General features: G+C 51.2%; 1 protein-coding gene across 10 annotated transcripts in view; it reads left to right on the plus strand.

Annotated features, from left to right (window-relative positions):
- MAP2K7 (mitogen-activated protein kinase kinase 7) overlaps window positions 1-13,394 on the plus strand; it is a 66,495-nt gene that overhangs the window by 18,929 nt on the left and 34,172 nt on the right. For all 10 annotated transcript variants that reach the window (XM_042858937.2, XM_042858936.2, XM_042858935.2 and 7 more), the window contains 4 exons: window positions 11,157-11,301; window positions 11,761-11,827; window positions 12,552-12,665; window positions 13,241-13,360. In XM_042858937.2, the coding sequence (XP_042714871.2) occupies window positions 11,157-11,301; window positions 11,761-11,827; window positions 12,552-12,665; window positions 13,241-13,360 (446 nt within the window). The remainder of the gene's footprint in view (window positions 1-11,156; window positions 11,302-11,760; window positions 11,828-12,551; window positions 12,666-13,240; window positions 13,361-13,394) is intronic.

Below are 13,394 nucleotides of genomic sequence, written 5' to 3' on the forward strand. Positions count from 1 at the left end.
GCACACTTTGTTTCCATGAGTTTGGGCTTAGTGTAGAAGTGGTGGGATGAGGAGTGGAGAGAAGAGTTCGTTTATTTTTCTGCTCCCTACTGACTCACGCATGATTGGAAGCTTTCAGCTGGAGCAGATCTGCAATGTAAGGTCAGATCAGACTCTCTAGAGACCCAGTCCATGGGAGTTAAGCCATGTCAGCTGGCATGGCTTTATTTGTGCCCAGACTGCACTAGTCCTGCTGGGGAGGCAGCTCTGCCTGTTGCCATGTTCCTGAAGTTGCTGAAGTAAATGGGCACAATATGCACAATACACAGTCACACCCCACTTTTCCGTCTGCTTGAAGCAGGTAGGAACTTGTGGTCACTTTCATGGCACCTCTGCAGCTGCAGAGACACGATCTCTGCTGCTTGCTTGGAGGGTGCCACTTGCTCCTAGGAGATGCCTATGGAGGTGCAGTTGTGGTCCTAGTGGGGTGACAGGGCCCATGCAGCCCACAAGGACTCTGAGCCCAGCTCTCTGTAGCTTCACTCCATCAGAGAGAGGTCCCCCCCATCCTGGTGTATATTTTTTTAATGTCCCTTTTTACTCCTTGTTTGACCTCAGTTTTCTTTCTCTGTATGTTTCTCTTTCATTCCTTTTGCCAGTTCCTTCCTTTTTGTGTTGATCTCAAGGCCTAGCAGCCCTTAGATGGGGGCCCTGACACTGGGTGTGGGCATCCCTCGGTGCTGGGGTGGCTGATGCATCAACAATCTTCATTAATTAAAATCCATCTTGAAAACTAGGTAGCAAATAGACAACACATGGACCATGTCTCCCTGGTGCTTAAATGCTGATAATTGGTGATGGGTTCAGAAACTGCCTGATTTTCTAAGGAAACTCATGGCAGATCATCCAGGACTGGAATCAGATCACTGACAAAGTGGACCAGGAGAGCATCTGACTCTAGAATAGTAGCAGTGCAGGAGGGCTGCAAATCAACCATCATCTCCCTCTCAATTCCAAATCCAGTAGTGAGGGATCCTGGCCAAGAGCTTCCAAAGTGGCTGGTGATTCTGTGTGACTCCGTTTGGGGGGAAAAGGGGAAGCAACCTGAGTCACCTTAAACGGGCCTGAGTTTTTTTTCACAAAAGGCTGAGTACCCCCTCCCTTCTGAAAATTAGACCCCCCTTTAAAGATCTCAGAAGTTGTGCACTAAAATCACCTTTGAAAAACCCTTACCTCTTGATGTTTTTGTTTCAAAAGCAGACTCTGATTTTTGTGCCCCTGACAGCAATGGGGGAGTCTCCCATCACTCAGCTGTCTGTCTGTCTGGTTATACCTGCAGAGCAGGCAGTGGTGAAGGCTGGGGGTTTGAAAGATCCTAAAGGAAATAGGTACCCAACTTTCATTGAATTTCAGTGGCATTTGGCCACTTCACTCCTTTCGAAATCCTCACCTAAACCCCGCAGAGCATGGTACAGCCCCTGGCACAGAGGGGTCCATGTCTGGGGCTTCTAGATGATACTGCAATAGACGTGATAAAATATGTCCCACATTCACTAATAATTGGGTCTCAAACGTGGGATTTCCACCCAGTGCCCTCCTAAAAAGAGTTGTCTTCCCTGCCTGCTAGAAAAGTGATCCACCCATCACTGGATGTTAGGAGCCTGAATACTTGGAGGAACTACCTCAAAATCCCTAGTCAGATACATTAGGTTAATTCCTCCTTGCCTAGTACAGGATCGTTCCCTACAGCGCCCGTTTGGCAGTCCTGTTTCAAACATCCCAAACAAAGATTTGTGTGTATGGGGGGGGGGGGGGGGGGGGGAAACGGGAGGTACCATTCCACATTGAATAGGTCAAACTGTCAGCAACCATTTTTCTCATCATCAGCCTAAATTCCTCCTTAATACATTTAATCCGGTTTCTCTGCCTGGTCATGCCCTGTGCTGCTTTGCCAGTGCTGGGGATTTGCTCTGATGCCAGCCACTGGTGGAAACCCCTTGCTGCGAGCCTTGGTTGGCCTTGACCCAGTTTGACCTGTGTTCATGCTGCACCGGTGCAAACCACGGCTTTGCCAGCCTGTGCCAGTGGTGGGATTGGGACAAATAGACAAGACCTCGGCCATCATCGTAATGCCTAAGTGACCTGCGGAAAGATAGCTTCTCTTGACCTCCCGTGGCTGCCTCTAACGGCCGTCCTCACCCAGAGACCAAGTCTGGTTGGAGCAGTATGCAGCACCCATCCTCTGCTTTAGGCACTTAGCCCAGCCCATGGGCAATTCCTGCAGGTCTGGGAGTCACCAACAGCCCAAGTTGCCTACAGCTGTACCCCCCCCCCCCCCATGCGATCAGTCACAAGCTGTGTCTACAGGAATTTGTCTGCTCTTGTAGAACCACCGCCTCCCAAACCGATGTTAGTTCTGCTGCCAGAAGCTCCCTTCACTCAACATGGCTGCCTGCATATTGGAGGCTTTGTCAGCATAGCTCTGTTGCTGAGGGTGGGGGGGGGGTGTCACACCTTTGACTGACACAGCTATTCCAGTGTAAGTGTAGAACAGGCCTAAATGGTGGTTTTCTCTCTGCCCTCCTGTCCTACGCATACCCCTTTGGTTTTATGTTCACTGGCAGCCTCTCTGCTTCCCCCTCTGCCTTCTTTCTCTTCCACCCCCACCCTCACACCACTCCCCTTTAATTTAACCGCTCTGAGCATACACTGGAGTGGCTGACCTCTGCCTGCAGCATGTTTTCCCCTCCCTGCCTTGTTGGTTCTCCATCCAACAAACCGGGGAGCTGTTAGATTGCATGCCCGGACAGTAGAGTAGCATGCAGGCTTCTGGAATGGAGAGCATGAGCAAGGCGTGTGCTGTAGAAGTGGAATGGGGGAAGGGCAGGTGGGAGGAGTCTGATTTCGAATCCTGGGGAGTGGGGAGGCTGAAGCAATCAGAGGGTGGGGGTGGGGTTGGTGTTGGGGTCTTGCACGCTGAACCACATTGTGAAGAGATGGTCATAAAACCTGTGGTCATAGAGATCAGAATTGTAGACTAGCTCAACCACCAGATACGGGCTGAATGGAGGGGTGGCTGGGTGAAATTGTCTGGCCTGTGTTATGCAGGTGGTTGGCCTATTGGATCACAGTGGCCCCTTCTGGCAGTACGGACACTAAATGTAGGAGATCCTGTAGGCAGCCCGTGCTGTTTTAACAGGTGATTTAGTCAGGAAAATGCCCAACTGCTCATAAATCGGAGCATCCTGGTGGCTCTTTTCTCCATCAGTTACTCTGCAGTTCGTTAGAGGGGCAAGCGTGTGGACTTCCACTCCTCCTTCCCCAGCCCCCATCAACCAGCCCTGCTTCCCTTTGCAGTCGCAGGGAACGTGTCACTGGGGGTGTGGCTCTCTGATCCAGAATGATCCCCGCTTTGTGCTCCCTATATACCCTTGACACATCCCAGCCTGTGGTTCTTGACATGGAGGGCAGCTCCCTCCAGCTCTTGACCTGGGTGATCATTTTAATCCTGAATGTATGTGCAGGAATCACCTTGGATAATACAGTATGGTCTCCCATGCTCCATTCACACAGTCCTGGGGGACTCGAGTCCAGGAAGCAAGGGGGGGGGGATTTGATAAGTGCCCAAGGAATTTAGGAGCATGAACCCCCTGGAAAGTAAGTGGGAGCAGTGCACCTGAATTCCTTGGGAACTTCAGAAAGTCTCCCCCAGAATCCCTAATAACCATTGCACAGGTGCGTCCTCGCAGCCTTGGATTGGAAACCCCCTTGGTGTGGCTAGAGGCCTTTGTTACGTTTTATATGGAACTTGCCTTCTTAGGGCCAGATCCTCCAGTGTGCAGCGTGACAGCAGCCCCTGAGGTCATTGGACACGAAGGGCGACAGCTGCTGGCAGGAAAGAGCCCTTGGGGCAGAATTCTCTCCTACCTGTACAGCAGCACACGAGTCCCCGAGTTCCCACTGCTGTGCAGACGCGAGGGCTGAAGAGACTTTGGTCCAAATTCTTGACTTATATAAAGCTCTGTTGATTCCGGTAGAGGTACACAGATTAGCTAGGCCAGGTTACACCAGCTGGCCCACTGCTTTCAGTAGAGCAACACCAGTTTATACCAGCGGGGGATCTGGTTCCATTGACTTCAGTGGAGTGATATGGATTTACACCAGCTGGGGATTTGGCCCCATTGACTCCAATAATTTGAGACTGCTTTACACCAGTTGGGAATCTGGCCTTATTGATTCCAGTTTAAACCAGCTGGGGACCTGGACTCACTGACACCAATGGAAAGATATCAGTTTATGTCCGCTGGGGATCTGGCCACATGGACTCCAGTGGAAAGATGCTAGTTTACACTAGCTGGGGATCCGGACACTTGCCTACAATTTGGTAAGTGGAGACCCCTCTCAAGCAAATCTAGCTGCCTGCAGAGCATTGTGACCCCAGACCTGTCTCCGTTTGAAGTCCCTGGCCAATGATTCCAATGGGGCAGGGCCACGCTTTTAGCTGCGTTATGGGATTGTGGGAGTCTTGGGCCCTAGAAAGTCTGTCAGGGAAATTAGGTCTTAAATTTATGTTTTGTGGGAAAAACTGGCTCTACCAGCCGAGGTCAAACAGCTGCTTTCACCTGAGTTTCTTTTTCCATAAAGTGTTAAATAAGTTTAGGTTTGATACGCAGTTGTACTGGGTGAAATTCGCTAGCCTTTTTTATGCCGCAGGTCGGACTAGAAAACCTTCTAAAACCGTCCCCTAGGTCAGACTGAAACACAGCAGCCTTGTGATCCTAGCTCACAATCAGAAAGTGAAACTGACTTAACAAAATACAAATGCCACCTGAAACTGACTGGCTCAGTTTCACTGTCTGTGAGACACCAAAAGGAACATGGACTAAATGGTGAAAAGCAAAATGAGACTGAAACATTCTTTGTTCTAATCAGTGTTTTGTTAGCAACTGTCATAGGGCGACTGGCCTCTTTAAGAGGGGGCTGGTTCCAGGGCACCTGCACTGATACCTGCTTCCCAGTTGGGCGTAAGGTCGGCACCTGGGCGTTATAAATGCAGGTGGGTGTTGACAGAGGCCTACAGACACTGCGGGGAATAAAGGCTCCTGCACAGACCTGTTATAAGGCCCCAGTGCCTTCCCTGATGCCCAGTTGGGAAGCAAGTATCAGTCCAGATGCACTGGACCTCACCCCTTCTTAAAGGGGCCAGTCATCTTGTGACAGTACACACATGTAAGGGTCCTGTGTCATGTAGGAAACCAGATTAGATGATCACATTGATCCCTTGTGACCTTAAAATCCAGGTACTTTTAAGGACAATTCGTTGTGCCCTCCAGCGGTTCAGTCCTACAAGTTGTTGAGAACTCCATCGGCTTTGCTGGGTCAGATCCAGCGTGCTCAGCACTGGAGCTGGGCGGGAAATGATTTTCTTGTCCTGTGAGAGTTTTCAAGATTTTGGCATTTTTCCATGTTCCAAAGCAGGAAGAAAAGTCAAAATTGAGAAAACGTTCACAAATGTTCAGTAACCTGGGGGAAACAATTTGGTTTGTGTCAATTGCAATGTTTTGTTTCGATCAGTTCAAAATGTTTGATTTTGATTTTAGCCTTTTAAATCTTTCTAGTGTAAATTAACTAAAATTTTGAACCAGAAAGTCATTTTGAACTGAACTGTAAAAAGGAACCTTTCAACAATTTTGATTTCCCCCCCCAAAGATATTTTGAAGCAGGAGATTCGTCAGAAAATTCTCAACAAGCTCCCTGGAGGCAGGATTGGGCCCAATGGGTCTCTCCTATTTTGTAATCGTATTCACCACAATGGTACCTTGTGCCTTCATTAGAATGCGGCGTGTGTTAATGGAATACATTGGCCCTCTCCCCCTAAAAAAGGAGACAGATTATTAAAGATGAAGGAATACAGCTTACCCTGGAGAGAGAGAACCCGCTACAGGGACAAACCTCGGACTCCTAATACTGCCCTGCTTAGAAAAATGGGTGTCAGCTTCTCTACATTGTCCCGGGCTGTCTCTTTTTTTCAGAGATGCTAATCCTGCAGGGTCCAATACAGTCAGGAGAAAGAGCCTGCCTCTGTGTTACTGAACACTGCTCCAGTTTCCTTACAAAGCCAGCCGTGGAATGCATCCCATTGAAACCGACGCTGTTCTGGAATTGCACTATAGCGCAGCTATTCCTTGAGCAAATCGAAAGGTTCAGGGGAGGCTGTGAAGCCAGATTACCCAGGCAGTGCTTCAAATCCTGTTTGCTAAAGCCCCATTAAAATAGTATAAGCAGTGGGATATCTCGGTTTCCATCATGGCCTGATTCCCGAGGGATTTGCCCAGCAGCTTCCTCTTGTGTTTCTTTTATAACCAAAGGGCTCAAAAGTTTTCTGCAGTAATACCACTTGGCAAACATTCAGACTGCCTCCCTCGGAGGCTGGGTTATAGGGCAGTGTTATCCTTGTTTTGCTGGTGGGTAACCAAGCCACCGATACCGTGATCTGCCCAAGGCCATGCAGTCAGGCCAGCTCTTCCAGAACTGACTGGTGGTTTTGGGTGTCAACTTTGAGATGACTTAGATGAGGGTTATTGTCATTCAGCCAGTGGAGAAGGGGACTTGTTCCATGGTCATGCAGCAAGAAGGTGGGATGAGAATCCGGAATCCCAGTATCATTCCCCTGCTCCAACCAGTAGATACCACTCCCCTCCCAGAGCCAGGAACAGAACCTAGGAGTCCTGACTCCCATCTCCCCATCTCTAACCTCCTAGGTCTCATGGCTCCTCCCAGAGCCAGGAGATAGAACCCATAATACTGTGGTACCAGCTTCCAGAGGAAATTAGAAAATGGAGATTCCAACCATCTGTGGGGCTCAGAGCAGGTCGATTGGATATAGCTCTTTGGGGTAAGGTCTGTCTGTGTTTGTACAGCACCTGGCATGATGGGGTCCTGATCCCTGACTGGGGCTGGTAGATGCTTCAAGGCTCTATTGTTAGAGGTGCTGGATGCCCCTAGCTCCTGTGGACCCTAAGTGGAATTGGGGGTGCTGAAATTCAAGTCACATCTGCAAATTTTGGCCAGTTTCAGAGCTAGGCCTTATATCCCAGCTGTGGTCTCAGACCTAACCTGCTACCGCTTGCCACCCCTCAGACATAAGATCTCCTAGCCAGCCACCCTGTGAGGTAGCTATCTTCTCCCCTTTGGACAGCTGGGTGAGATGCGGTTAAAGGGACAGTTTCAGATCTGGTCTGTGGAGTGGTTTTCAGGCCTTTTCCACAAGTGGGGATTTCAGCCATCGGTGGGCAGCAGTGCAGCAAACCACTGGTGCAGCCCCCACCTCCTCAATGCCAGGCCAGGTTGACCTGGTGTGAAGCGAGCTTGGGTGTCAGCACAGTGGTGCAGTAACTGGGGCAAACCCACTGTGCAGACAGGGTGTTGGCAGACTCCACCGGACCCCAAGGTCTCCTGCCAAGTTTTGTGGTTTTATAGCATGTGGTTCAGCAGATCAGCCACTGCTCTGGGAATCAGGACCACCTGGGTTTTGTTCCTGACTCTGCCATTTAACTGCTGTGGGACCTCCTGTGAATCACTTCCCTGCTCTGTGCCTCAGTTTCCCCTCTGTCTATTTAGACTGTGTGCTTTCGGGGGCAGGGAAAGTCTCTCATCATGTGTCTGCAGCACCCAGCATGATGGGGACCCCAAGCTTGATCAGGGGACAAGGGGGATCTACAGCACCTGGCCCGATTGGACCCCGATCACTGTGGTTTCACAGCCCAGAATTTGGGAACCAGGTCCTTCCAGGCTCAGTTTGGGCCAGATTTTTTGAGTACTTAGCGCTCCTATTGAGTTGGGGAGGAAGTGTGGCTGACTGCGGCACATCCTGGGCTGGGATACGATGGGTATAGGTTTTAGTCCCATCTGTGCTCTGCTTTGGGACCTTGGGCATGTCATGGCCCCTCTCAGTTTCCCCATATGTAAAATGGGTATAATACTGCCCTCTCTTGTAAAGCGCTTTGTGATCTACCAGTGGAAAGTGCAATGGAAGAGTTAAGTGTGAGCCACTTGGAACTAGGGGCATTTTCTATGGAGCTCAGAATTAATAATAAATAAATATTTATATTACAATCAGTGCCAAGTGGCTTCCGCCGAGATCAGGACCCTCATACTCTGGGCACAGCATGCAGAGACAGTGAGTCTATGGCGCAGAGATCTGATGGTTTAATCAGACAACACAAACTAAGGGTGGGAGGGAAAACAGAAGCACAGATAGGGGGAAGTGACTTGTCTAGGGCCCTGCAGTAAATCAGTGGCAGAGCCGGGAACAGAACTCAGATCTCCAGCTGCCTTAGCTACTGCACCGCCCTGTCGGAGCCAAAGTCCACTCAAGTTGATTTAACTTAATTTAATTGGGCTGGGAATTGGATGCTACTGAAGTCCTTGGGATGTGGCACACTTTAGATCATGACATGATGGAGGGGAGGTGGTTGCTTGCATGGATGGGGAGAGAACTTCACACTCCTTGTCAAGCAGCAGTTAAAGCCGGAGGGAACATGCCAACGTAGTTTATCATTAAAAACCAGTGGGCAGAGTCCTCAGCCAGTGTAACCCAGGATAGCTTCACTAACATCAATAGCACTACCCTGATTTACACCGCTGGAGGGTTTGGCCCTATATTTTCAGTGCGGTGGGACCTTTCAAAGTGAGCCTTGAGTGATCTTAAAAGATCCAGGAGGAATTGGATCACTTCACATGGGAGCGGACCGTTTTCAAGTCCTGGCTTGGGCAGTCCTCCATTCTAGTATTGCAGCACTTAGATACACCAGCAAGTGTGGAAGCAAATTTATAAAGGGAGCATTGACTTGTGGTTAGAACAAATTCAGCAAAAGAGACTGAGCCAGAACTCCTGGGTTCTACTTCTCGTTCTGCTGAGGTTGCCCTGGGCAAGTCTCTCCCTGCTGGCCCTTCTGTATCAGGTGGATAATACTTACTCGGCTTGTCAGAGCTTATTTGCCAGTGTGCTTTGAGATCCTCTGATGGCAGGAGGGCAAAGTATTTTTGTTTGGTAAAAGACTCTTCAAGCTATTGAAATTGATCAGATTCAAGCTGCTTCGGGACAATGTGGGAAAATGGTTCTTCTTTGACCTGTGTGTGGGAATTGGGTTCTGGCTCAGTCAATGGGCATTAGATGTCTTTGTTTGAAAGGATCAGGGTCCCTTCACCAGCTCTCCTATCGCGGCAGCTGCAGCCCCTCCCTCCTGGGCACAACATGCTTTGAACCCTCATCTAATAACTCTGCAGTCCCAGGTTACCAGCTGTTGCAATTCTATAAGTGGCCTTGCCCTTGGGGTGAGGGGTGTTCCCTTCAGCCCAGGCGAACAGCGTAGGGTAGTTTGGCTTGGCCATTGAAAGCTGGTGTGGGGAGTTTCTGGAAATTATTTGAGGTGGGATGATTTTAGCAAGCCCCTGCTTGCGGTAAGCTGCATAATATTAAATACCGAGGGCCAGATTCCACTCTGCTGAGCTGCGGTAACTCCACTGACCTCTGGGGCGATGCCTTGGGCAGAGTGAGGCCAGAATGTGGCAGCAACTTTCTAGCCAAAGCGCAACCCATCAAGTTCAACAGTCAGCCTCCCTACCTTCAACAAGGGGGCACAGTCTGTGGGTAGAGGACGGACTACACATCCCAGCATGCTGTGCTCCACTTCTTCGGAGACCTGGCAGCATTGTATGCTGGAATCTGTAGTCTCTTGAGGACAGCTCCTCGCCGCTTGGGTAGTGAGGTCTGGATGTGAACTACAGGTGCGCTCCTGCAAGCAGAGGCCATAGCTCTGGGTTTCTGGCACATGAGTGGGAAGAAGTTCAGAAAGGGTATCCCACACATGTTCTGAGCTGTTGAGCGTATGCACCAGCTACTCTCTGTGCCTCACGTGGTTCCCCTGCCCCAGTATGTGGGAGGGGCTGTTTTATTTTAAGCCTATGGGAGGATTCAGACCTTCCCCTCTTCCCCATTACCAGTGGTATTGAATGTGGTAAGGCGGGTAACGACCGCAGCGACCTCCCTGCTTGTTCATGGACTTATCCCAGTAAAACTTCGCCTCAAACTTCCAAGGGCAAACAATGGGCCTTGGTTTCTCGTCTTCTCATTCTGGCAGGTTCCCAGCCTTTCAGTGGCAGAGCTGCCTCCCTTGTTAACATGGGGACAAACGGTTTATGTTGAAACTGATCCGGGAAACTGACACACCTGAAGAGGCTCTATCTTTGACCACTTCCTTAAATCTCACCTGATGAACTCCTTATATTTCAGGCATGCTGCCAGTCAGTGCCAGTCGGCTGAATTACAGCAGACCATGCCGTGGCATAGCAGGGAGTGTGGGCAGCAGGCTGGGAGTCAGGGCTGAGAACTGCAAAAGCGACTAGGGAGATTTAGCTACACAACGCCTGTGTTGTGGTTAAATCTCAGGCTAGGATGCCTGGGTTCCCTGCCCTAACTTGCGGTGGCCTTGGACAAATCACCCAGCTGCCTCTGTCTCTCTGCTTCAGTGCCCAGGCTATAAACCCACCAGGATAAGCTGATCTAAGGAAGGGTCAGGATCGTTTGCAGTGACCAATCTGCAGCCCAAACCCAGCTGTATCCTGTGTGTCCGTGTGCATCTAGCACTGGGATTCCAGCACAGCACAGTCACTCCCAACAGCTGCTAACCACTTTGCTGAGGCCTGGGGTGAGCAATCCTAGTATGAGAGAAAACAGGCGTTTGCAGTCTGTGTGGGAAAATCTGCTTTATCGAATCATGGAACGTAAATGCGAGAAGACCCATTATGTCTTACCTGGCCTGTCGCCCTATGTCGCAACATAGTTCCTGACAATCTGCTCCAGGGTGGCATGGCCCAGGGCGAGGGGAAGGGTTGGTGCTGTGCATTCCAGCCGCTAGTGGCATCCACAAAGGGCTTTGCTCTCTGATGGGCAGTGTCAGTGACGGGGCATGTTGGAAGCCGGGGTGCTGGATGGTAAGCAGCATGGCTGTAGGTATCGCATCCTCCTTCAGCGAGGCCCCCACAACCCCGTGCAACACAGACAGGGATCTGGGGCTATAAGATGCAGAAGACGGGGGGGGGGGGGGGGTCCTCTGAAGCAGAGGGTGGAAAGGGACCCAGGCATCCGAGTGCCTGACTCTCGCTCACTCCCACAGCCCTGCAGCTCCCCCTGGCGAACGATGGCAGCAGCCGCTCCTCTTCCTCGGAGAACTCTCCCCAGCATCAAACGCACCAGCCGCGCCCCCGCCACATGCTAGGCCTGCCCCAGCCATCCTTCCCCATCCCCAGGAGCATGGAGAGGTAAGCAGTGGGGAAAGGACACCACCTCCCAAGTGGTGGTGATGGGGCTGAATGAAGGAAACCCCTGGGGCTGCTGTTCTTGGCCTGGCTAGCTGGCTCCCTCTACAGGGTGCTGCTGCACCAATCACCTATTTTGTGTATATGTCCTGTAAACTGGTGTTGCGAGCCAGCTGGCTCGGCCAATGAGGTGGAGCAGGCCACCTGGCTCAGCCAATGAGATTTGTCTGACCTTATTCTGGTGGGCTAGCCAGCTCACTGGGCTAATCCAGTGCCACAGTGCGGGGGGACCACTAGACTTGATGAGCCTGTTGCTACAGGTGGGTTGGGGTCCTCAGCCAGTGCCTAGCTTGGATTCTGACCTGGGCTCTGGTAAATGTCAGGGGAGTGCCTCCTTCTCAGGGCCAGTCACTTGATTTGGTATATTGTCTTCATCCAAACTTTCTCCACTTCTCTCTCTAGTATAGAGATAGATCAGAAGCTGCAGGAAATCATGAAGCAAACGGGTTACCTGACCATAGGAGGGCAGGTGAGTTGGAAGAAGTGCAAAGGTATCATATTCTCAGTGCTGCTCCATCAGTAGAACTGTAGGTGCCAACTTGTGCAGAGTATCCCTGATTTGCATCAGTTTTCCTGTCCTAAACTGTTGAGTGGAATTTTGCTTTTAAACAGCTACCAAACCCTAAAGGTGGCTGCATTTCAGCGCTGGGCAAGCATTCCCTGTTTATTGTTGCTCTGCACTGGTAAACAGCTGCCAAGTCCCACCCCCGAGGTGGCTGCATTTCATGACTGGGTGAGTGAGCCCAATGTGGAGTTGCCGTGCAGCTATTAAACAGCTCCTGTGCAGTGTCCCAGAAGTGGCTGCTGTTCTGTGTTGAATTTGGTTCTGGCTTGAGACAAAATCCTCTGCCCCAGAACAGGCTGCATGAGGGCAAGCGTCCCCCTACCCCCCACCACATGCATATGCTGCCCCTTGTTGGGATGCCCATCCTGCAGGGAGAGGGGAACTGAGGATTCCCTGCCCTTTCGAGCTCCATTGTGGGTTAGAGAACAGGCAGGTGGTGCAATGTGGGGCCAGGGGGAATCCAGTTGCCGGTCAGCGAAGCCTGGTACCCCACTGCTGGCATACCTACCATGGAGGTTATCCTTGGGAGTTGTCCTAGCTCAGGGTTGTCTCCTGGGCCCCTGTGTATAGACATGGGCTCTGCTGTACGGCCCCTCCTGTAATCCTGTGTGTATGTGTCTTGGTGCAGCGGTACCAAGCAGAGATCAATGACCTGGAGAACTTAGGCGAGATCGGCAGCGGGACATGCGGTCAAGTGTGGAAGATGCGGTTCAAGAAAACGGGACACATCATAGCCGTGAAGGTGAACATCGGGGGCAGGGCCTTAAGAACAGACCGAGCAAGGGGTGAATAGTTCCATCAGGAAGGGAGGGGGTGTTGTTGAATGGGGAGAACAGAGAACTGAGGATCAGGACTCCTGGGCTCTATTCCCAGCTTTGAAAGGGGAGTGGTGTCTAGTGGTCAGAGCAGGGCGGTGCTACACGTCAGGACTCCTGGGTCCTATTTCCAACTCTGGAAGAGGGGTGGGATCTGGTAGTTAGAGCTTGGGGGGCCAGGGCTGGCCTTTTGGGTTCTGTTCTCGCCTCTCATTGGGGAGTGGTGTCTAGAGGTTGGAAGATGGGGGCCTTAAAGCCAGGACTCCACTGCCTCCGTGTGACTTTGAGCAAGTCATGTCCCATGTCTGTGCCTCAGTTTCTCCATCTCCGAACTGGAGATAACGCTGCCCTACGTGGGTGGGGAATCATCTGCGTTAATTAACAAAGGGTTCTACGGTCCCCTGCGTGGCAGGGCAGAGCAGATGTCACTGTTCATCCCTGCAGTCGGCTCTTAGCCCATAGAGCCGCTCTGTAATCCCCACCTGTTGTCTGGTCCCCACAGCAAATGCGCCGCTCAGGTAACAAGGAGGAGAACAAGAGGATCCTGATGGACCTGGATGTGGTGCTGAAAAGCCACGACTGCCCCTACATTGTCCAGTGCTTCGGGACCTTCATCACCAATGTAAGAGCCCCCTACGCTCACGCTGCAGCTCTCC

This window comes from Chrysemys picta, chromosome 22 (assembly GCF_011386835.1).
Source record: "Chrysemys picta bellii isolate R12L10 chromosome 22, ASM1138683v2, whole genome shotgun sequence".
In the NCBI taxonomy this organism is placed as follows: domain Eukaryota; kingdom Metazoa; phylum Chordata; order Testudines; family Emydidae; genus Chrysemys; species Chrysemys picta.